The 25,129-nt window shown below is 30.8% G+C and overlaps 1 protein-coding gene across 1 annotated transcript in view; it reads left to right on the top strand.

Annotated features, from left to right (window-relative positions):
* LOC145333173 (uncharacterized) overlaps positions 1 to 23,402 on the top strand; it is a 72,651-nt gene extending 49,249 nt beyond the window's left edge. Inside the window, exons 20-33 of the mRNA XM_080178324.1 lie at positions 6,218 to 6,308; positions 7,441 to 7,485; positions 7,792 to 7,834; positions 8,105 to 8,221; positions 14,158 to 14,275; positions 14,508 to 14,590; positions 15,941 to 16,040; positions 16,993 to 17,064; positions 18,599 to 18,662; positions 19,352 to 19,459; positions 20,469 to 20,585; positions 20,833 to 20,912; positions 21,842 to 21,903; positions 23,280 to 23,402. Of these exons, the coding sequence (XP_080034450.1) occupies positions 6,218 to 6,308; positions 7,441 to 7,485; positions 7,792 to 7,834; positions 8,105 to 8,221; positions 14,158 to 14,275; positions 14,508 to 14,590; positions 15,941 to 16,040; positions 16,993 to 17,064; positions 18,599 to 18,662; positions 19,352 to 19,459; positions 20,469 to 20,585; positions 20,833 to 20,912; positions 21,842 to 21,903; positions 23,280 to 23,402 (1,223 nt within the window). The remainder of the gene's footprint in view (positions 1 to 6,217; positions 6,309 to 7,440; positions 7,486 to 7,791; positions 7,835 to 8,104; positions 8,222 to 14,157; positions 14,276 to 14,507; positions 14,591 to 15,940; positions 16,041 to 16,992; positions 17,065 to 18,598; positions 18,663 to 19,351; positions 19,460 to 20,468; positions 20,586 to 20,832; positions 20,913 to 21,841; positions 21,904 to 23,279) is intronic.
* Positions 23,403 to 25,129: the final 1,727 nt, after the last annotated feature.

Raw genomic sequence — 25,129 nt, 5'->3', positions numbered from 1 at the left:
TTGTGATGATCACTCTTATACTTTACTTATATGATATACTTTATATTGTACTAGCGGCTTCGCCCCTAGCCTCTATGGGCTTTGCCCCAAGAGGTTTGATCAACCTAATTTTTCGTATTTTAGATTTAAAAAGAAAAAGTAAAAAAAAAAATTTTTTTTTTGGGGGGGGGGATTTTTCATTTTTTTGGGGGTTTGGGGTGTCCCACCCCCCAAGAACATAGCTTAAAACCATCACAGGACCGAAAGGTATATTCCCTGAAGAGTAGAGCCCAATCAGTTCAGTGGTTACTGAGATCTTAAGATTTAGACGGACAGACAGACGGACAGACGGACAGACAGACATCGTTCTACTTTGTATTATAGATATGTTTGATTAGATTCAATATTATGATGATTACACTTATACTTTACTTATACGATATACTTTATATTGTATATGTTTGATTAGATTCATTATTGTGATGATTAGATATTTTCATGAAAATACGTTTTTTCGAATTTCAATCTTCTGCTAACCTAAAAAGTTACTTTAGGGGCCTAGAAATATATGTACAAAATTTCAGCTCTCTATCTCTACTAGCGACCTAGCGCCAGGCATGTAAAATATCAACAGATAACGGTAGCACGGCGGTTTTAACAATATCTCAGTAATGTGCAGGTTTTCAGCTCTTCTGCATATTTCAATTTAAACACATAAGGCCAAAGATATTATATCCAAAAAATCTTTTGTCAAAGTCTACTCTAGACCTAGCGCCAGTCAGTTTTCTAAAATCATGCATTTTATACCTGTGAAAAATGAAATCGCCAGCGCTAGGTGTAGAGTAGACTTTGGCAAAAGATTTTTGGGATATCATATCTTAGGCCTTATGTGTTTAAGTTGAAATATGCAGAACATCTAAATTCACCTTCCAAGCCATTCTCTAAGCATTTTAATTTTTTTTTTAAAATAACGGGATTTCAAAACTGCCTTTTGAAAAGGCCTAAAAAATATCTTTTTTTGTCCCTTTTTTCACTGTATATAGTTACAACTTATTAAGATATTATTCTCAGTTTAAAAAAAGTTGGCGCTTCCAGCACCAAAACCGGCAAAAACAGGCAGTTAAACTTCTGAACCCATACTTAACCCCCTGACAGACCCCCCCTCTATCTCGGCTCCTGTTACAGATAGAGACGTAAAACTTTTTTCTGGTTGTTCATGTGTATTTTTAGAGAATTACTTTTTCTAGTCATAGCAGTCAGACCGCTCCTTATCCGCTTTTTAGCGGCCAGTCGCTAAATATTAAAACAGCTGTAGAGTGGCCAATTTTAAAGCTAAGAAAACCAAATTTTATGACAAACTATTATTTATTATAATAAAGAAACACCTTTTCTGACCATCGCCGAAAAACGACAAATAGCGGAAACCGCCAATTTTGGCGGTAAAACGGCGGTTGGCGGCGCTAAATAATATTTTTATCTGTTTATAGTTACAACTTATTAAGATATTATTCTCAGTTAAAAAAAAAATTGGCGCTTCCAGCACCCAAACCGGCAAAAACAGGCAGTTAAACTTCTGTATCCCTACATAACCCCATAACAGACCCCCCTCTATCTCGGCTCCTGTTACAGATAGAGGCGTAAAACTTTTTTCTGTTGGTTCATGTGTATTTTTTAGAGAAAATTACTTTTTCTAGTCATAGCGGTCAGACTGCTCCTTATCCGCTTTTTAGCAGCCAGCCACTAAATATTAAAAAAGCTGTAGAGCGGCCAATTTTAAAGCTAGGAAAACCAAATTTTATGACGAGCAATTATTTTTCATAACAAAAAAAAATGCTTTTTCTGACCATCGCCAAAAAACGACAAACAGCGGTTGGCGGCGCTAGTTTTATCTGTTTATGATCACAATAAAGACTACATACAAAAATTGGCTGGTCTAGAGCTGTTTTAGAATTCCGCTACTGGCAGCTTAAAAACGGCAAAACTACAGGTAGGAAATAAAAAATCAGTTAAAAATCGGTCAAGGAGTGGCCAAACGGTCATGGCCTTACTATTCACGGATGTTTATTATTACTCAAGAATTAATATATATTTATCAAAAAATTTAATTGATTTGAAGCTTACATGGACTGCCGCCAATGGCTGCTGTCAGCTGGAAACAACAGCTGATTTAAAAAAAAAATTTAATATGTCATGTAGGCATGTAAGATAAGCTTAATTTTACAATTTTAAGTCTATGAGTAAAAAATAAATACACTGGAGCCATTCAAAGTTATTTGAAGACTAGGAGGATTATATCCTGCTGGATCATACCTGAACACCTAATTTTCATCTTATTTTTTACTAAGGTTGATTAAATATTACAAAAGTAATTACAAGAGAGTTGTCCTTACTTCTGATCTTAGAGCTTTGTCTTTATGGATGTTGTCATCCTATTTTTTGTCTGTATTTAATCACTTATTAATGTTGTCATCATTGTCATATTATTTGATAAAAATATCAATGCTTTACAAATAAAATTTATAGAGAAGATCATCTTGATGTTTTTAATAATTAGATTTGTATATTTTGATTTGGTTGTTAACCCTTTGTAGACAAATTGATAATATTTCTAAATGTTATTTTTTTTAATTGTCTGCGTCTGGCATCTGACTAAAATAAAAATCTATTACATTAGTTTAAACAATTAACTGTCTTGACCCTTTCCAGACCTTAATCAGCCAATTTTTGTATGTAGTCTTTTATTGTGATCATAAACAGATAAAAATATTAATTGGCGCCGCCAACCGCCATTTTACTGCCAAAATTGGCGGTTTCCGTTATTTGTCATTTTTTGGCAATGGTCAGAAAAAGCATTTTTTTTGTTATGAAAAATAATTGCTCGTCATAAAATTTGGTTTTCCTAGCTTTAAAATTGGCCGCTCTACAGCTTTTTTAATATTTAGCGGTTGGCTGCTAAAAAGCGGATAAGGAGCAGTCTGACCGCTATGACTAGAAAAAGTAATTTTCTCTAAAAATACACATGAACCAACAGAAAAAAGTTTTACGTTTCTATCTGTAACAGGAGCCGAGATAGAGGGGGGTCTGTTATGGGGTTAAGTAGGGATACAGAAGTTTAACTGCCTGTTTTTGCCGGTTTGGGTGCTGGAAGCGCCAATTTTTTTAAACTGAGAATAATATCTTAATAAGTTGTAACTATAAACAGATAAAAATATTATTTAGCGCCGCCAACCGCCGTTTTACCGCCAAAATTGGCGGTTTCCGTTATTTGTCGTTTTTCAGCGATGGTCAAAAAAGGTATTTTTTTATTACAAAATATAATAGTTTGTCATAAAATTTGGGTTTCTTAGCTTTAAAATTGGCCATTTTACCGCCAAAATTGGCGGTTTCAGTTATTTGTCGTTTTTCGGCGATGGTCAAAAAAGGTATTTTTTTATTATAAAAAAATAATAATTTGTCATAAAATTTGGTTTTCTTAGCTTTAAAATTGGCCACTCTACAGCTGTTTTAATATTTAGCGGCTGGACGCTAAAAAGCGGATAAGGAGCGGTCTGACCGCTATGACTAGAAAAAGTAATTCTCTAAAAATACACATGAACAACCAGAAAAAAGTTTTACGTCTCTATCTGTAACAGGAGCCGAGATAGAGGGGGGTTCTGTCAGGGAGTTAAGTAGGGGTTCAGAAGTTTAACTGCCTGTTTTTGCCGGTTTTGGTGCTGGAAGCGCCAATTTTTTTTTAACTGAGAATAATATCTTAATAAGTTGTATCTATATACAGTGAAAAAAGGGACAAAAAAAAGATATTTTTTAGGCCTTTTCAAAAGGCAGTTTTGAAATCCCGTTATTTCAAAAAAAAAATTTAAATGCTTAGAGAATGGCTTGGAAGGTGAATTTAGGTGTTCTGCATATTTCAACTTAAACACATAAGGCTTAAGATATGATATCCCAAAAATCTTTTGTCAAAGTCTACTCTACACCTAGCGCTGGCGATTTCATTTTTCACAGGTATAAAATGCATGATTTTAGAAAACTGACTGGCGCTAGGTCTAGAGTAGACTTTGACAAAAGATTTTTTGGATAAAATATCTTTGGCCTTATGTGTTTAAATTGAAATATGCAGAAGAGCTGAAAACCTGCACACTACTGAGATATTGTTAAAACCGCCGTGCTACCGTTATCTGTTGATATTTTACATGCCTGGCGCTAGGTCGCTAGTAGAGATAGAGAGCTGAAATTTTGTACATATATTTCTAGGCCCCTAAAGTAACTTTTTAGGTTAGCAGAAGATTGAAATTCGAAAAAGGGTATTTTCATGAAAAGATCTAGTGATGATAACTCTTATACTTTACTTATATGATATACTTCATATTGTACATGTTTGATTAGATTCAATATTCAATTCTCAGTGTACAACCTTTCTGAATTTGAACATTTTAGTAGAGTTAAAACGAGACAACCAATATACAGTGAATATTGTCTGTGTATAATACATTGGTAACATGAAGAAACTTTTTATTAAGAACAACTTTTCTGCTTTCATCATTACTTACCCTTAATATATTGTTTTTCGCCTTGTAATATAAACAAAGAAAAGTACATATATATTAGTTTTAATTGGTGGAAAAATGTATTATTTTTTTTCTTAAGATTCCGTATCCCTGTCACGGTTTGTCTGGTAGTGACGTATTAATTATTTTACAATATCAGTTGGAATAAGATATATTTGGGTATATTGATATGTACTATTACACAATACACATACTTTTTATTGTTACTTGTTTCTAGCGGCTGCATCTAGGGGTTTTGTCTTCAAGGGAGGGGGCAGAAAATAGCCTAAAGCCATGCTGAGGCTTAAATATAAAAATGAAATATACTAAAACCATCCATGAACCAATATGAAGCTTTCCTAAATAGGAGAATTTTATTAGTTCAAGAGTAAAAATCTTTAGCTTTAAAGAAAAAAAAACCTTACTCATAATATATAATAGGATATGTTTAAAAACGTTCAAAATTCTTAATTAATCATAGTAGCACAGGCTATTATAATAATCTATAATAAAATTGGTTAAACATTAATATTATTTGAGGGATTATAATTGAATGAAAAATATAACAAAGCGCCAATCATTCAAATATCAAAATTAAGATGTGCAGCTTATATTTTTTAACTTATATAGAAAAACTTTAATTGGAAATAGGATTTACTGTTCTAGATATTGTAAAAATAGAAAATAAATATGTAAAAATATTAGCAAAAAAGGTATATTTGTATAAAGATCATATATGAGATTTTGATTACTTTTATTGTTATACTAATGATCGTATTCATTTTTATGGTTATTGCCCCAAAATACCTTTTGTCCCACCCCCCTACCCTTTGAGAAAAAAATATTAGAGGAGGGTCTTTTTTTAGTTTTTTCCCTGTGTGCAAATCCTGCGGGGTCTATTTCTGCAGTGCCCTAACTCTGCGGGGCTACCCAGTTCTCAATATATAACCCGATATAAAGAATTAAACGAACAAACGAAACGGGGGGGGGGGGGGGTTAAAGGCTCGACAAGTCACTTTAAAGAAAATTTTTATGTTTACTGGTAATTATAAAATTATTGAATCTGCGATGGTTAAATTATTATTTCTGAAGACACTTTAATTATATGAGCTTTATCAGAAATTTTGTCAAAGGGATTTATTAACCCACGCTTTCCTGGGTCCTTATTTAACGCGTCTGACAAAACAGATGCAATTTTAACACCTCAATTAATTAAACGATCTCATATCATTTACGATAAGTTCCTTCATATACTATATGTAAATGACGGGCAAAATCGGAGTCCGATTTTAAACAGTTCATATTTTGTACATACGTTTTGTTTCTTGGGTTTTTCAAATACAAAAATGTGCAAAACACATGAATCTTTAACATAAATTATTAATTCTTTTACAAGTATTTCAGTGTTTTTCCCTTTTTACCCTTTAAAATTGTGACGTATTCATTTCTATAATGGATATAGAATACATGGATATAATGACAGGAAAATATTTGCTGTTAAATAAAGTTGCTAACAATTACCTTAATTATTGGTCAGTTTGTTCATCCAGTAAAAGGGGAGGGGATTGGTTACAGGGGGGAAGATTGGTGGTATCATTATATTAGCCAGCTGCGAGCATCACTTTATCAGAGAACATGAAAATCTGGGGCAATATCCACGTAACAATATATCGACTAAAAGTTTGAACGCCCAGTGAAAACAATGAGTTTAAATCAGAGAGAGGAGAAGATAAAGATAGAAGAGAAGTTATCCTATCTTGAAAATGAAATCTCTAAATCACAAAGGAATGTTTAATTTATAGTATCTCAAAGCTACTCTATAATTAACGTTGTATGTCCTCCGTACAGCTATTGGGGAACTTGAGTTTCTCGGCTGTCATTAAAGATACACAGGTGATGTTTTTTGTAAAGTGAGCAACCTGTTGATAGCTTTCTTTGTCTGTTGTCCGAAGACAAATGAAACAAGGATGACAACATCCTTAAAAGCGAAGCACTGAAACGGTAGGACAAACGGACATTAAGATTTGTATAGTATCTGAACTGAATAATCAGAATTTAAAAGTATAAGAGTCGAAGCAAAATTGTAAGTAAATTTGTTGAAAAACTGCTTGAAGCAGGATAATGTTTATGGACATACTTACATTTTTGGACTTGATTATAGAGTTGCTTCGCTTATAATATTGTTCTTTGTTGTCCCAGGAATCAATATACTAAAAATCAGATTAAACGGGTAATTAGAACACTTGAAAATTTGTTGTTAAAAAAGTAGAAAAATCAACATGTTTAAAATGAACGTATGGACATTCTGGTAATGATTATAGAGTTGCTACGCTTTCTAAATCGTACCCAACTACTAAAGGAATCATCATGCAAAGTTTGAAATCGATAGGACAATTCTAACATGCCTAAATTAACGAATAAAAGCTATCTATCTCGGACGGACGTACGGACGGACAGACGAACGGACCGACCCTAATTATAGAAAAGCTTCGCTTTTAAAAATGATTTAAATACAAAATACTTTACTTTAGAAGTTATATGGGGAAATTTATATGTTAAGATTTTTCACAAGAATTTGTCATCCTTGTTATGATTACATTATTGAAACTAAATAATCAAAAAAAATATATAATTTGATATTAATATTGGAACTATGTAATATGTATGATAAAAATAATTAGGTATTACATTTTTAAAGTACATTAAATATTAGAGATTTTATTGAAGCAAGTTGACAAATATAATTTTTTTCAGTGCTGGGCAGCATATGCCTAAAATTTAAACCAGCTTGTGAGCAAAAAAAATGTAATCCGAAAAGTTGGATTGTCTAATTAGGAACAGGTTTAGACATCCAGAGCCCTCATTATTTTAGATAAATAAAATGAATATGAATAAAATTAAGCATAAAATTGTTCAGTGATGATACTTTGTCAGAAGTCAAAGAAATAACAAAACAAATCAGGTATTATTGGTTGAAAAGATTGGACACTAACTAGTCTGAAACCAATCAATCAAATTTCAATTAACGTCCCCAAAGTTTTTTTGTCAACGAAAAAGATGAAATGGTCACAATCTGTGGGTTCGAATGTAATTGAATGGCTTCGAAACAGATTAATATCCGCTGGGTTAGAACCGGTTCTCAGCCCACAACAAAACTGGTTTTAATCTTAGAATTTTTTTTATATCCGCGGAAAGCTGTCTATAACACGATGCGATAAATAACCATTGTAAACCAAATTAGCAAATATCAATATATCAATTATTTCAGATCACTTGAAAAGTCTTCAACAAGCTGTGAAGAATCACTTAAGGTAGTTAAAACATTATTTTAGTTGTGTAGCAATGGATATAAAATACGTGAATATATTGACAGGAGTAAATTTTTCGTCAATTTAGCATTTAGATTGCTAATATGGACCTCATTTATTGGTCAGTTTTCAATACAAAACAAAGAGATGCTTAAAACCAAACATTTATTAAACTTTTAGAAGCAGCATGTTAGTGGTTTTTTGCTTTTGTACTTCTGAAACTTACTTACTTATGTTTGGTTTACTGGGTCTTATTCTATGTTTATTTTGTAGAAATTGAAAAGTAGTCATGACAGTACAAGTGCTGAACAAGGAAGTCAGAAAGCCAAGATGGACAACATCACAAAACTTGTGGAAGAACTTAAGGGAAAGAATAAAGAGACAGTACAGGTAAAACAAATATTGGGTTAAGGTCCAGTAATCTAAAGGGATAAGACACTGGACGATAAATTTATGAACATTGTACATCCCCAATGATGATAATACAAATTACCCCTTCTGTAAAAAAAGTATTGGTAAAAGTTTGAACCCTTAATTATTTGATCTGTCAAGCTTTTTATAAAAGTATCCAATGTTTTTGAGCGAACAGAACATGGTCATAAAACTTTGGGGACCAGTTTAATTTACAGTAAAATGTCCCTTTTCTCCCTTTCTCCCTTTTTATGGTCAGAGAAGATAGGTCTCCAAAGTTAGTTTTGTAAACTTATAGGCTTTAATTAAATCTTGACTTATTAGTAAATTTTAGCAGTATCTAAACTTTTCGAACAATAATTTAAATTTGTAAAGAAGAGGTAATTTTGTCTACTTCAATTGGGGGTTTACAGTATATCAATAACAGATCTATAGTATAGATGTATATACAGACAACTAACTCCCTTCATTTTTTCAAAGGCCACTTTCGTCTGCTTCTAAATAATTTTCTGCTACTTATAGCTGTTTTAATATAAGCGATACCATTGGTTGATTTTCAATGACCCAATAGGAAGGTTGGACAAGACGATTGCGAAGGGGAGATTCAGTTATTTAACCCTTTCTCCCTCTAGTGTTTTACTCTAATTATCAATTTAATATCCCTAGAGATATACTTTATCGTATATTGTCTTATCACTTGAGATCCCTGACTCATCTGATTTAAATCTTTGTTATCAACCTGGATATCAGAATGACGAAAGTAATATTTTCTTTATTTTTCTTAAAGTACTTTAAAAAGATATAAATTTTCGGATCATATGAAGGAAATGAAGTCATTCCTAAAAAGGACAGAAATCCCCTTCCTTGGGTATAGGAAGGATATTTCCTTTCCTTTTTCTTACAAATTCTCAGTAAGGAAGGTGATTTCTGTCCACTATCTTACAAATTATCACTAAAGGAAGGTGACCTCTGTCCACCATCTTACAAATTCTTCCTAGTTCTTAGAAATTCTTCCTTTTCCTCACTATTACAACCATGTTTAATTAATCTACCTTATTTCACCAAATTCTTCCTTATTCTCAGAAATTCTACTTTAATTACACAAATTCTCCCTTATTCTCAGATAAATTACCTTATTCTATGAAATTCTTCCTTATTTCAAGAAAATCTACCTTATTCCCCCAAATTCTTCCTTATTCTAAGAAAATCTACCTTATTCCCTCAAATTCTTCCTTGTTATAAGAAATTCTACCTTATTCTAAGAAAATCTACCTTATTCTAAGAAATTCTTCCTTATTCTAAGAAAATCTACCTTATTCTCCCAAATTCTTCCTTATTCTAAGAAATTCTTCCTTGTTCTAAGAAAATCTACCTTATTCTAAGAAATTCTTCCTTATTCTAAGAAAATCAACCTTATTCTCCCTAATTATTTCTTATTCCCCCAAATTCTACCTTATTCTAAGAATTTCTTACTTGTTCTAAGAAAATCTATCTCATTCTTAGAAATTCTTCCTTATTCTAAGAAAATCTACCTAATTCACCCAAATTCTTTCTTATTCCAAGAAAATCTACCTTATTCTAAGAAATTCTACCTTATTCTAAGAAAATCTACCTCATTCTAAGAAATTCTTCCTTGTTCTAAGAAAATCTACCTTATTCTAAGAAATTCTACCTTATTCTAAGAAAATCTACCTTATTCTCCCTAATTCTTTCTTATTCCCCCTAATTCTACCTAATTCTAAGAAAATCTTATTTGTTCTAAGAAAATCTACCTTATTCTGAGAAAATCTACCTAATTCTCCTAAATTCTTCCTTATTCTAAGAAAATCTACCTTATTCTAAGAAATTCTTCCTTATTCTTAGAAAATCTACCTTATTCTAAGAAATTCTTCCTTAGTCTAAGAAAATCTACCTTATTTTAGAAAATCTACCTTATTCTCCCAAATCCTTCCTTATTCTAAGAAAATCTGCCTTATTCCCTCAAAGTATTCCTTATTCTAAGAAATTCTTTCTTATTCTAACAAATTCTTCCTTATTCTAAGAAAATCTACCTTATTCTAAGAAATTCTTCCTTATTCTAAGAAATTCTACCTTATTCTAAGAAAATCTACCTTATTCTAAGAAATTCTTCCTTATTCTAAGAAAATCTACCTTATTCTAAGAAATTCTTCCTTATTCTAAGAAAATCTACCTTATTCTAAGAAATTCTTCCTTATTCTAAGAAAATCTAACTAATTCACCCAAATTCTTGCAATATACAGGGGTCCCAAATTCAAAAATGAATTTTCAGCGCAATTCGACCACCCGTTCTTAAGATACGGTGACCTGGTGTCCTTGGTACCGACGGTAAGATTTGGGAAATGGTCGAATCCTTAGAAAATTTGGTCAAAAAATATTTTGACACTTTTCAATTTTTGATCAAAATTATTTGTCCACCTGGGTTTTTTTTCTTCAAAATTTTGAATAAGTGCCAAAATATTTTTGGCCTTTACTGCCATATTTATTAAAGATTCGAACCATTTCCCAAATCTTACCATCGGTACCAAGGACACCAGGTCACCGTATCTCATGAACGGGTGGTCGGATCGCGCTGAAAATTCGTTTTTGAGTTTGGGACCTCTATATATTGCAAGAATTTCTTAGAAAAAGGTAGAATTTCTTAGAATAAGGAAGAATTTGTTACAATAAGGTAGATTTTCTTAGAATAAGGAAGAATTTCTTAGCATAAGGTAGATTTTCTTAGAATAAGAAGAATTTGTTAGAATAAGGTAGATTTTCTTAGAATAAGGAAGAATTTGGGAGAATTAGGTAGAATTTCTTAGAATAAGGAAGAATTTGGGAGAATTGGGTAGATTTTCTTAGAATAAGGAAGAATTTGGGAGAATTAGGTAGATTTTCTTAGAATAAGGAAGAATTTGGGAGAATTAGGTAGATTTTCTTAGAATAAGGTAGATTTTCTTAAAATTAGGTAGAATTTGGGGGAATAAGAAAGAATTAGGGAGAATAATATAGATTTTCTTAGAATAAGGAAGAATTTCTTAGAATAAGGTAGAATTTCCAAGAATAAGGAAAAATTTGGGGGAATAAGAAAGAATTAGGGAGAAAAATATAGATTATCTTAGAACAAGGAAGAATTTCTTAGAATAAGGTAGATTTTCTTAGAATAAGGTAGAATTTCTTAGAATAAGGAAGAATTTGTTAGAATAAGGTAGATTTTCTTAGAATAAGGAAGAATTTGTTAGAATAAGGAAGAATTTGTTAGGATAAGGAAGATTTTCTTAGAATAAGGTAGAATTTCTTAGAATAAGGAAGAATTTCTTAGAATAAGGTATTTTTTCTTAGAATTAGGTAGATTTTCTTAGAATAAGGAAGAATTTCTTAGAATAAGGTAGATTTTTTTAGAATAAGGAAGAATTTCTTAGAATAAGGTAGAATTTCCTAGAATAAGGAAGAATTTGGGGGATTTAGGAAGATTTTCTTAGACTTAGGAAGAATTTCTTAGAATAAGGTAGGTTATCTGAGAATAAGTGAGAATGTGTAAGGAAAAGGTAGACATTGTTATGAAAAGGTAGAATTTAGAGGAACTAGGTTAATTTTCTTAGGATTAGGAAGATTAAGTGAGATTTAGGAAGGTGATTTTTATTCTCTTTTTCAGATATGTGAGAAAAAGGAGAGTGATTTTTGTCCATATTTCACTTATCTGAGAAAAAGGAAGATGATTTCTGTCCTTTTTGGAATGAAATTTCTGTCCTTTTAAGGAATGACTTCATTTCCTTCATATGATCCAAATTTTCTTTTCTTTAACTTTTAAACAATTAAATTTTTTTTAATGATAAAGAAAGGGAAAATTTTAAAATTTGAATAATTAAATCTTTTCAGAATACGCTAATCTTTGTTGTGTTTTATGAATTTAAATAAAGGGATATTTTTTATCTTTTGTTAAAGATTTAATTTGCGTTATCTACCTTTCAAATATCTTTAATGACCCGTCTAATTAGACTATAATTTTTCCGGCAACTTTCCTCAATGTATCTTATCGAGCACTTATCTTGTTGTATACATTGTACTTGAATAATGATACATGCAATCCATTCAAGTTACACGAGCGACGAATTTCATAAAGATATGTGACTATTTATTATATCTGACTCAATATGAGAACGAAATCAAAAGTTTGCTGCTCTTTCTTACCGAAATCTGTACACATTTCAACCAAAAACATTATTCTTCCACCGTTATTCTATTGGCTGATTTAGATTAGATTGGATAGTGTGTCTCTAGATTAGGTATGTATGTTAGGCATTGGAAAAAACTACATTTGCCTTAATTTAATTTCTTAAGGGGAGGGGGGTCAAGTGCTCAATAGACACCTAAAGGAAAAGAACCAATTTTCATTTCTAATAATTAAAATATTTTGCACGTTTTAATTGCATATAATCCAATCATTCTAAAACATGATAGTAACACATGCTGAATATAATTTAGTATAAGATTTTGGGATCTGGTGAAATTCATTGCAAAACATTCCTGAAAAAAATATTTACAAAAATCTATGAAATTTGAAGGCTGTTAACAGCCAAACGGGGGAATGTATAGATTATGCATGCACAACATTTTAACCGGCAAGAGAATGCTTACAAATAATCTACAATAGTTTTTACTAAATAAAGCACAGTTATCTTGCAGACTTTTTTTTGCACATTTTTATTCAGTAAATCTTTCCAAATGCGTATTCAATGGATCTTTGCTATTCCTGATTATCTATAGGACTTAGAAGGTTGCAGCCTTATTAGAGTTTTAGAGATAATCGTTACCAGAAACATTTTACCATGAACTGCGTCTGCACTAGATCCAAATTTTGTATAAATATTGTAGTTCATGAAGCGAAGCTACTCTATAATTTAAAATGTCCGTCTGTCCGTAAGAAACGTTTTGGGGGAAACGTGATTTTCTCAGCTCCTATAAAAGATAGAAGGCTGAAATTTTTAGTGAAGATTCCTATTATATATGCCCATCTAATATATTCATTGTTTTGTCCATCTCTCTGTTATTTGTGGTGCTAGATCGATTCCTAGATTTTTATTTTCGTGATTTTCTCATGTTCTTTTCATGATAGAGGGCTCAAATTTTCAAGGATTAATCAATTTTACATTCTACATATTTTCACCAAGTTTTATTAAGATTTTTTTTTATAAATTTGGGTGCTAGATCAATTCCTAGATATTTAGGTTTTCGTGATTTTCTCTATTTCTTTTCAGGATTGATGGCTGAAATTATCAGAGATTGAATTTGCTCATATTCTACATTTTTCCATCAAGTTTCATTAAGATTTGTCTATTAATTGCGGTGCTAGATCGAATCCTAGATTTTTAAGTTTTAAAGGTGGCGTGATTTTAAAGGTTTCTTGATTTCCCTATTTTATTAAGTTTCATATTTATTGTATGACACTGCTCTATATTATTTTTTTTTAGATATCTCTTCATCATATTTGAGCTTTGCTACTTATGGATGTTGTCATCCTTGTTTTATTCTGTTTATACAACTTTGGGTTTAATAAATTATTCTTTGTTTAAATACAATGTACAATATTGAATTATCTATTTTTTAAAAAGAACAATTATTTTTTTTGTAGATTTTTCTTTATGATGTCTAAATAATAGAAAAAGAAGATTGTTTATTTTTATTTTTCTTCTTATTTTTTCACACTTTATGTAACTTATATTTACATGTATTATATTGATTTTCCTTGATATTGATAGGACTTTTTAAAAGAGAAGCAGTCTAAATTACCAATGGCAGACCAATATATATTTTAATTGACTAATGGTAGGCCAGTATGACGTCTTTTTAATAGGCACTATATAAAGCTTATTTCAAGTATCTTTTTTTCTTTATTTTTTTTCTTTTTTGTTTAGGATATTGAAACAGTTAGAGATGGACTGAACAAACTCAACAAGAAAGTTGATCTACGTCCTGTCACAGATGATTCTGATAAGAAAACAGAGCTTACAAATAAACTTTATACAGACTTAGGTAACAAAATACATTAGATATATTGATAGGTATCTTAAAATTTGGCAGCTATGCACAAGCATGTTTGAATTTGAGGTTGATGCACAGCTGAGGTGTGGCTGCCAAGTGCTTGATAGAATAATTTTAAATTGCTGTTTTTTTAATTGAGTGCTTGATATAAACTTTAAAAAGCTAATTTTTTATTATATTTCTTTGACTGAAAGATGTATTTACATATTATTTTTCTATTAAGTAACCAAGATAGATGATGTGGATTCAAGTCTACAGAAAGAAGTCAAGAAAACAAGATCAGAAGTTGATAAGTTATCAACCCAGGTTAAAACAAAATTTTTTTTAACCCTTACAGATCGGGGGGGGGGGTCATATTGACCCCCCCCCCTCTAGTTTTTTCAATGTCATTTTTTTAGGTAAGATAGAGAGTTGTGACTTCATGACTTTTTAAGTTTAGTAATTACACGTCGGCAAGAGTTGGTCTTATAAGGATATCTGGTCTGTGTCGGTCATGGCGTCTGGTCAAAGTCGGTTAGGTGGCACCAAATTTAGAAAAAATTCTAAATAAATCTTAATTTCTTCATTATGACTTTTGTGTCTAAGATAGAGACCTAAATTTTTTTTTGGTGAATACTGTGATATCAATGAACATCTGAGAATAGTGGTGTTATGACCGTTTGACCGCTTCCTGACCAATTTTATGACTGATTTTTTGTCCGGCTTTTACTATAACCTTACATCATGTATATAGTGGCTTCTATTACAGGTAGAGACCTAAAAAATTTTGTAGTACATCCTTGAGCAATAATAAACTTCCGTGAGTAGTAAGGTCATGATCGTTTGACCACTCCTAAACCGATTTTTGACCGATTTTCTATTTCCTACCTGTAATTTTGCTGTTTTTAAGCTGCCAGCTGCCAAATTTCAAAACAGCTCTAGACCCACCAAATTTTTTATGTAGTCTTTTATTGTAATCAGAAACAGATAAAAATATTAATTGGCGCCGCCAACCGCTGTTTCACCACCGTAACTGCAGAAAATTGCGGTTTCCGTTATTTGCCGTTTTTCGGCGATGGTCAGAAAAAGTATTTTTTTTTGTTATAAAAAATAAAAGTTTGTCCTAAAATTTGGTGATCCTAGCTTTAAAATTGGCCGCTCTACAGCTGTTTTAATATTTAGCAGCTGGCTGCTAAAAAGCGGCTAAGGAGCGGTCTGACTGCTATGACTAGAAAAAGTAATTTTCTCTAAAAATACACATAAACCACCAGAAAAAAATTTTATGTCTCTAACTGTAACAGAAGCCGAGATAGAGGGGGGGGGGTCAATATGACCACCCCCCCCCCAAAAAAAAATCTATTAAGGTGGGAATTGGGGCCCGAGCTGTAAGGGTTAAAGACATTAGTTGATTAAATATCAACACAGAGAAGTATTTTAGCCTTTAGGAAAAACAAAAGTTGAAAAATTATCAACCCAGAGAAGAGAAATATGTTTTAAAATAAAAGAAGTTGATTAACAATCAACCCCAGTAAATATTAGAGCATTTAAAATGAAAAATAGATGATGAACTATAAACTTAGTAAATATTAATGTCTTTTGCAAGTATGGAAGTTGGTGAATTATCAACCTACCTTTATTCAACCATATCTAAATTTTTATACCTTCATAATTTCTTAGGTTAGCACATTAGAATCTAAAGTAACAGATACATCTGCTTCAATGGACAGAAAAATAACATCCCTTCAAGATGAAGCCTCTGCTGTAAAATATAAAAATGGTAAGGCCAATTTTCAGTTGTTAAGCTACTCATCGAATCAATTGTGTCCATAATGCTTATGCTTTTAGGCTTTTTTTCTGAAATGTCCGTCTTTATTCATTTCTGTAAAAATGATGTTCTCATCTGCTATTTAAGATAGATAGCTGAAATTATTTGTGAAGATTCCTTAACTAATAAGGATTTAGTATTAAATTCTAGTTTACTATTCCAATTTTCTATTTTCCCCTTTTCACATTTTGAATACAATTAATATGAAAAATTTTATTCTTTTATTGAATACATTTTTTTAAATAAAGAAAATAACATAAGAGTTTTCCATATGTAACCTACTCTGCTTTTCCTTAAGTATTACTTTTGTAATATTATATGTGTTGACCACAATTCATTAACACTGACCAACTCAATTCAAGTTACCAGATCCAAGTCGGATTTGGTTATACTTAGAATCTTGAAAACCATTGGACTAGAGGGATAGGCAAAGAGTAATAAAATTCAACTTTATTCAAAATCTGGGATTAATATACATCTACTGCATAGGTCATTTTGACATAAAAACTAAATTGTTCATTTAGATTTAAAGAGAACCTAATTTTTATGCAACAAATTTGTATCTACTTTAAGATTTACCTTGTCATTACGATCACAATCTCTTTATATTTTAATAAGAATCTTAGGTGCTATTCCTCAAATCGCCTATCGAGCACTGAACCTCCTCCAAAATCCTCTTAGTCTTGAAATTAATTAAAACAAGGCCGGTGAGGAGAGTTTTTTTTCTATGTATAACCACTACGGTGGGGTCTTATACCCTGTACCCGAAATTACATTACTTAACTTTTCTTAAAGCATTGATCAAAACACAAATCCCACCAAACTTATTCTTATTTTCTTTGAAAATAATTGGGGTTGGGGGTTCTGTGCTCTACTAGGCACTTTGAGAGAAACCTTTTTTTAGAAGAGACAAGCGCGGGACTGCAAGAGTATACAAAACAAATTGACAAAATGAAACAAGATCTCAAATCTTCAGGAAATTTTAGATTCATCAAATAGATACTTTATCTACTTAATAGATTAAACACCCTAGATGACCTATTGGACATAATAATCTGTAAATTTGAAAATTAATTTCTAGGAGATAATTGTTTATGTTAAATAAGAATCAATTCCCTAATTAGAAGGAAATTTTTTGGATGATTTATTTCATGGATCTAGAAGGAAACAAAGTCCGATAAATTGATGTATATCCCTTATGATGTTACACATAAAGACCCCTTCTATAGATGCAATTAGTGGTTGAAACGTTTGAAAACAAAGTTTAATGAACCAACCAATCAAAATTCTTTAAAAGTCCCCAAAGTTGTTAAGCCAACGAATAAGAAACGTTATTAGAAAACTTCGGAGACTCGTGGAATAAACAGCCAAATGTCCCCTCCCTCCCTCCCTGGGTTCTGTGTGTGTCTGTTAGTACCAAAGGATCTCGTTAACCGCTGAACCGAAATGATTCTCCTTCACAATGAAGCTATTCAAAGGTTCTGGAAAGGATTAAAACTATTTTGGGGGAGGAGGGTACCACCAACCTCAAAAGAGAAATCGCGAATATTTTAGGCGGCACCACTGTATGACTTACTGGACTTCCTTCAGTAGTCGCTAGTAAAAGAAATAGTACAACTAATAGACGTAGTGCACGACCCAAAAAAATTGAACGGCAGTTAAAATACAGAATGAAACCTTTTATATTCTGATTAACTGAATCCCTAACTTATCATTATTCGTGGAAAAATTGCTGCTAAGGGGATATTGGACTGTTAATGGATATACCCGTACCCAAACATTTGTAAACACATTCTCTCATTTGTTGGTTTAAAACCTTGGGTACTTTATTATACAATCTTGATTTGTTTTTTCAAACTGGCAATGTTTGAACATTTCAACCAATAGTTTTTAACCTTAAGATTCCTGGTTTAGGAGCGATTGAAAAATTAATGTCTCAAATATTTTTCTTTATTGACTAATCTCTTTTTCTAGAGACTAGAATGACAACATCCTTAAAAACCAAGCTCTGAAACGGTAGGACAAATGAACATTAACACATGTCTAGTGTCAGAACTTGATAAGCAGAGTATAATGTATAAGTCGAAAGAACATTGTAAATATGTTGCAAAACTGCTTAAATACACAATATTGTGTAAGGACACATTCACACTTTTAGGACTTGATTATAGAGAGGATTCGCCCAGAACACTGTACTTTGTTGTCCCAGGAATCAGTATTCCAAAAGGATAATTATATCACATAAAAAAGTTATAAATTAACCTGTTTAAAATGGAGTTGCTATGCTTTCTAAATCGTATCTACCTTCTATCACAGGAATCACCATGCCAAATTTGAAATCTACAGGATAATTCTAACATGCCTAAATTAACGATAAGAGCTATCCGTTACGGTCGTACGGATGGACCGACCTTGTTTTTAGAAATGCTTTGCTATTAAAAACTCATTAGTAACAATCAAAGGGCAATTTCTTTAAAACTCTGATGATCTAAAACTAAAATAATTTACAGTTAGCAAAGTAGAGGAAGCCAATAAAGAAATAAAATCCATAAAGTCAGACTTCAGTTCAACAAAGTAAGTTTTCTTTAAAAATGGATAGTTTCATAAAGTGTGTTTCTAGAATACACCAGGGAGGGAGTTCCCAACGTTTTTTAATAATGTTTTCTTTTTCGTTAGCTGAACAACTTTTGGGTCATTTATGAATTTTGTTGATTCATTAAGTTCAGTGTCCAAACGTTACAACCACTAATTGTAATCTACAGAAAAGGAATGTTTAGAGCATCATCATTGGGGATATAAATCAATTTATCGGCCATTGTCCTATCCCTTTTAGATCCAAAAGACTTCACCATATCCAAAAAGACAGTTTTTTTTATGGATGAGCACTAAATGACACTACATGTGCGACTTAAAGCTAAAGAGTTGGGTATCTAATACAATTTATATAATAGGATCAAAATCTAATTTTACGTAATTTTTTCAACTTAATCGATGTATATTTTACAAATTGAACACTAAATACATATTTTAAGTCCTCTATCATTCTAATATAAAAGTAACAGGATTTATGTCGGTCTGTAGCAAAGATCATGAAAACCGCTGGTTCGATATGGTTCTTCTTTACAGTGGAGCTTTTTATATGTCCAGTGAAAGTTGATAAATCTTGTTATTATATAAGAAAGGGGTCGATTTACCCTTTTTCTACTCACCAGGCGCCCATAGAGGCCTCTAGGGGGCGTAGCCGTTAATTGTATATATTTTAGATTAAGCCTGGATAAAATCTCTAGTATAGAAGCAGAACTGAAAGGATTCCAGATTGAAAGTCAGAAGAGTAAAGTTACAGATATCATGAAAGATATTAATTCTTTAAGGTAATGTTTATTTTAAATAATATGAAAACGATGCTTTTCTATTTGAAGGGACGTAACGGTTGTTGCTTAGCATCTAAAAAGGAGCAGCTTAAACAGTCCCCTTTATTTAAAAAGCTGCAATTTTAGGGGTGTTTCAAAAACATTTTACGCGCTGTGCGCGTAAATTTACCAATTCGCGGACACTGGTTTGACTATAGGTTGCATATGCAACAACCTCACACACTAAAAATACACCACTCATGATATCAGTGTAATACCTTGACCCATCTGGATTTTGGTTTAAGAGGAGAGTTACAATCGTAAGAGGAGAGTCACTGCTAGAAAATCTTACGTTTATTTTAAATATGCAAATGTTTAAATTTAAATTTTAAAAAAGTATTATCCGAAGACTTAAGGGTATAAAACGTCCTACTCGTCAACTTAATATGGATCTGGTGCAATTCACGGTTAAATGCTAAGGGATCAATTATCTCCAAAAGTCTACGAAATTTGAAGGCTCCTAGAGACCTAACAGCTCAACGACGAAATTTTAACCGACTAGAGAAGGCGTTAATTAATAGGAATGGCCATTACTTAATGGCACACAGACAGATATCTCGCAGCGCACATAAATGCGCGAAAAAGATTTATTTTATGCGTGTTTTCTGTAGTCAAACATTCCCTGTGCATCGTTGGATCTTGGCTATTCCAGATCATTTATAGGCTTTATTAAGCCACGTATAATGATGTACAGGTATAACATATAATTTTTACAATTTAGCAGCTAGCAGCCTTAAACTTAATAAATTTTTAGAGATATTTGATCCTAATAACATTTTACCGTAAACTGCATGAGATGCCTTCATATATTCGTCAGAAATTAGGTCATCATATTTTTCTTCTTTTGTCCTTAATATGTAGTTCATAAAAGCTCTAAAATAAAAACGTTTTTAATTACAACTATTTTTTTCTCTAGAAAAAGAATTAGTTAATCATAATCTTTCCTAAGATTTTAGTACAAAATGTTTAGGTCAGATCTAGAGAAGAGCACAAAGGAGGTGCGTAGCGTCTCTACAGAAGTGAAATATCTTGACTCAACTATCAAGAAAGATGCTGCCGGACAAAAAACTGAATTCAACAATTTCAGGTAAAAAATTTGTGGTGTTGACATGATTTACATCCTTATGGTGATAAACATAATTACCCCTCTTGTAAATTAAAACTACTGGTTTTTTTATACTGCTAGATTGGAACCAATTAATTAAAAGTCAGTAAAAGTACCCAAAATTTTAACCAACCAATAAGATAATGCGATTATAAACTTATAAACTTTTTGGCACTAGTTTAATAAACTTTGTCCCCTCCCACCCCCCATGAAAATATTCTTTTTCCAGTAAGAGTATCAAGAGCCTAGAGAAAGATTTGACCACACTTCACAACATGGTGGAGGTCCTAAATTCTGAGAGTGGTAAAGGTAACTTTTTCACATTGAAATTAGTGAAGCTAATCTATAATTTACTTTGTCTATACGACCATCCGTGCGCCTTTAATGATATTGGGGGTTTAATTGAAAACCATCGTCATCTAGTAAGATTTTGTGATTTTTAGTAGCGAAGCTACTCTATATTTCGAAATGTCTGTCCGTCCGTCAGTCCGTCTGAGACAGAAAGATGGAAACGTGATTTTTTCAACTCCTATTCAACATACATAGCTGAAATTTTTAGGGATTAAAAACTTTCATATTCTGCATACTTTTATTATTTTTTTTTATCGAGATTTGCTTATTGGTTGGGTTGCTAGTTCGATTCCTAGATTTTTAGGTATTCATGATTTTCTTTACTCCTATTTGAGATAGACGGCTGATATTTATAGGGATTAAATAAGTTTACAATTTACATATCCCCACAAAGTTTCATTAAGATTTGCTAATTTGCTGAGGTGCTAGATCAATTCCTAGATTTTCACATTATAAATCTTACAATGTTTCGTGATTTTTTAGTGTAATGTTTTTTTATGAAACTGCAATAAAGTTCATTTTTTCCGGATATCCATCCATAATTATGAGCTTTGCTACTTATGGATGTTGTCATCCTTGTTATCTTTCTTAAACTCTAATTGCATTTACTCAAATACAACATTTTTTAATCAGTCATTAATCCAGTGAGTCAGTGAGGGATGCGGATATTTAATAGGGTCGGGTCGGATAAATATTTGGCCGGATACCAGATATCCGGCTGATTTCTAATAACAAGATATTTCATAAGTTTCTTCATAAATTAGTATTTAATCATTTAGAAAAGGTTAAAATAATGAAATATTGTTTGTAAATGGAGATAATAAAAGATTATATTGCCGGATATCCGGCTTAACCCTAATATTTATATTTAGATTATGTTATTTTAGAACTGGGAGAAGAGGTGGCAAGTTTGAAAACTGATTTAAAATCCTGTGATAGAGAGATTAAGGTTTGTTATTCCATTATTACATATATCTAACAGATTAAAAATGTACACAAGTTTAAAAGTACAAAAATTTATAAAATACAGCTTCTTCTAAAAGTTAAATTTTAGTAAAAAAAAACTTTTCTTAAATATTAGTAAAACGCACAAAAAACATATGTACAGAATAAGAACTGTAAAAAAATAGGACTTTAAATTTAACTTAATTTAATTTGAGATAACTGTATATTTCTATAAATTTTGGGCGAAGAATGTGTCTTGAACGTTTCGAACAGTTAACTTCAAGAAGCAATTTTTATATGACTTGTAGTTTATTTAAATATAGAACTAAGTTTAAAAAATAACAGATAGACAGGTGGATGGACATAAACGATTACTATGAACATTGGATTATCGAATTTGATTTTTATAATGGTTTTAAATTTTTCATTATTATTTTCATCAATTTTATTAAACAGAAAATCCAAGAATTTTCAACTTAATTTAACCCTTATTGGTTTTTAATTGATTCGAAAACATTAATTAGATTTGAAAATATAATGTAATAAAATTCTTTATGTAAGAATATTTTAAAATGCCATTTATTATCAACGTAATTTGTTTTATTATTTCACTAAAAGACGAAAATAAAAGAAGTAAACAAAATAAAAAAATTTAAGGAATTTTATTACCATTGAAAATTAATGTTCCTTAAAGTTTATAATTAAAAATTTAAAACATCTAATATCTATCTATCTATCTATCTATCTATCTATCTATCTATCTATCTATCTATCTATCTATCTATCTATCTATCTATCTATCTATCTATCTATCTATCTTTCTATCTATCTATCTATCTATCTATCTATCTATCTATCTATCTATCTATCTATCTATCTATCTATCTATCTATCTATCTATCTATCTATCTATCTATCTATCTATCTATCTATCTATCTATCTATCTATCTATCTATATATCTATCTATCTATCTATCTATCTATCTATCTATCTATCTATCTATCTATCTATCTATCTATCTATATATCTATCTTTCTATCTATCTATCTATCTATCTATCTATCTATCTATCTATCTATCTATCTATCTATCTATCTATCTATCTATCTATCTATCTATCTATCTATCTATCTATCTATCTATCTATCTATCTATCTATCTATCTATCTATCTATCTATCTATCTATCCATCTATCTATCTATCTATCTATCTATTCTATCTATCTATCTATCTATCTATCTATCTATCTATCTATCTATCTATCTATCTATCTATCTATCTATCTATCTATCTATCTATCTATCTATCTATCTATCTATCTATCTATCTATCTATCTATCTATCTATCTATCTATCTATCTATCTATCTATATCTAGAGCTGGCAGAAGAAGCTGGATGACCTGGAGAGGAAGGGAGCTGCCAGCAGTCAATCTGAAACGACCAGTTTGTCAACAAAAATACAGGAAATTAAGATAAACTTCAGAACCTTCAATGTTTAATCTATCCATTTAATTATAAATAAAGTTAGTTACTATATGTACATCTGAGCTGGATCTATAATTGTGCCGTAGCCGTAGTCGTGTCCGTAGCCGTCGCCACTGCCAGTGCTGCCAATAAAACATGGATTTTAAAAGATTTTGATTTAAAATATCTTGAATTAAAACTAAATTAATTTATAATTATAATATTATAATTATTGATTAAAATTATTTTTCTTAAATTTTTTTAAATATTTAAAATCTAAAACATTTAAAAATTTGATTTAAAGATCGCTATTAGGTTAGTGGCTACGGCTACGGCAACGAATACACATTTAAAGATCCAGCTCTGTTTAATTATACGTCTAATTTTGAAATTAACAAAAAACATTCATTTATTGTCAGAAACACAGTGACTGTTTTTTTTTGCCAGTTGTAAAATTCTCTGCACCCATTCCACTTATATGATATACTGAATTTTAGTTTCCAAAAGTGTATCTAGCCCCCGGGCGTCTTATCTCAATATTTACTACTAGCTGAAAAAGCTTCAAACTTCCAAAAAAATCTAAAGAAGTTGTATCAACTTTTTTGCTTTTTATTTAAGATAGCTAGCCGGTCCTTTCAGTAAGTAGTAGATGTAAAATTTTTCATAGAATTCAGATATGCAATCGGTTTTTTTGTAGACCTCTTATTTTTTAAGTAATTTAAGTTTTTTTTAAAAATAATTAAGTCGGTTTTAAGGTACTAAAACGCAACAAAATAAAAGAAGAAAATGGCCAGTATGAACAAAAATAGTAAGATCTTTAATTTGACACCTTACTTTTAAAATTCTGTTGAGTAATTATTGAAAAAATCTATTTTTTTAACCTCGGTTTAATAAAAACTTTAGACCTAAATATTTTCTCAAACAGACATAAAAAACATGGGTTCATATATACCTTTAGAATCAGAAAAATATTACGAATCTATTCTAAGCAAAATTGAAAAAGTTTTATAAAACTATAATAAAAAAAATAAGTTTATTTTAAGAATCATAATTTTCGGCTTTAAAGGGTTAGCTTAAACCAAACCTGAAAAAAAACCTAAACAAAAGACAATGCAATGTAGCAGATATTTTTTAAACACAAGAAACAATAATGTATTTTTAACTGCATTGTTTTGAAGTTTATAAACAGACTGATGCATATTTGTTCATAATTTTTCATTCTTTACATGTTCTTTAATATCACTATATTTATTGTAGTATCTATTGTATATATTGTATGAACGTTCTCCTTTTTTTCTGGCAATTCTATAGGTTAATTTTATAGATTAAGCTTCCCGATTCGTCAATTTTTGCGATTTGTGATTTGCTAGTTTAGTAGTTACAATTCTTAAAATAACTTTTTTATTTTTTCTATTTTTTATTACAATTTTTTAAAACTTTTTCAATTTTGCTTACAATGGATTCATATTATTTTTCTCATTCTAATGGTATATATGAACCCATATTTTTTATGTCTGTATGAGAAAATATTTAGGTTTAATGTTTTGATTAAACCGAGGTTAAAAAAATAGATTTTTTCAACAATTACTCAACAGAATTTTAAAAGTAAGGTGTCAAATTAAAGATCTTACTATTTTTGTTCATACTGGCTATTTTCTTCTTTTATTTTGTTGCGTTTTAGTACCTTAAAACCGACTTAATTATTTTTTTAAAAAACTTAAATTACTTAAAATCTTAAATAAAAAGCAAAAAGTTGATACAA

The sequence above is a fragment of the Acartia tonsa genome, chromosome 12 (genome assembly GCF_053477335.1).
Source record: "Acartia tonsa isolate MP-2025a chromosome 12, ASM5347733v1, whole genome shotgun sequence".
In the NCBI taxonomy this organism is placed as follows: Eukaryota; Metazoa; Arthropoda; class Copepoda; order Calanoida; family Acartiidae; genus Acartia; species Acartia tonsa.
This window is presented reverse-complemented; position numbering and strand designations above follow the sequence as displayed.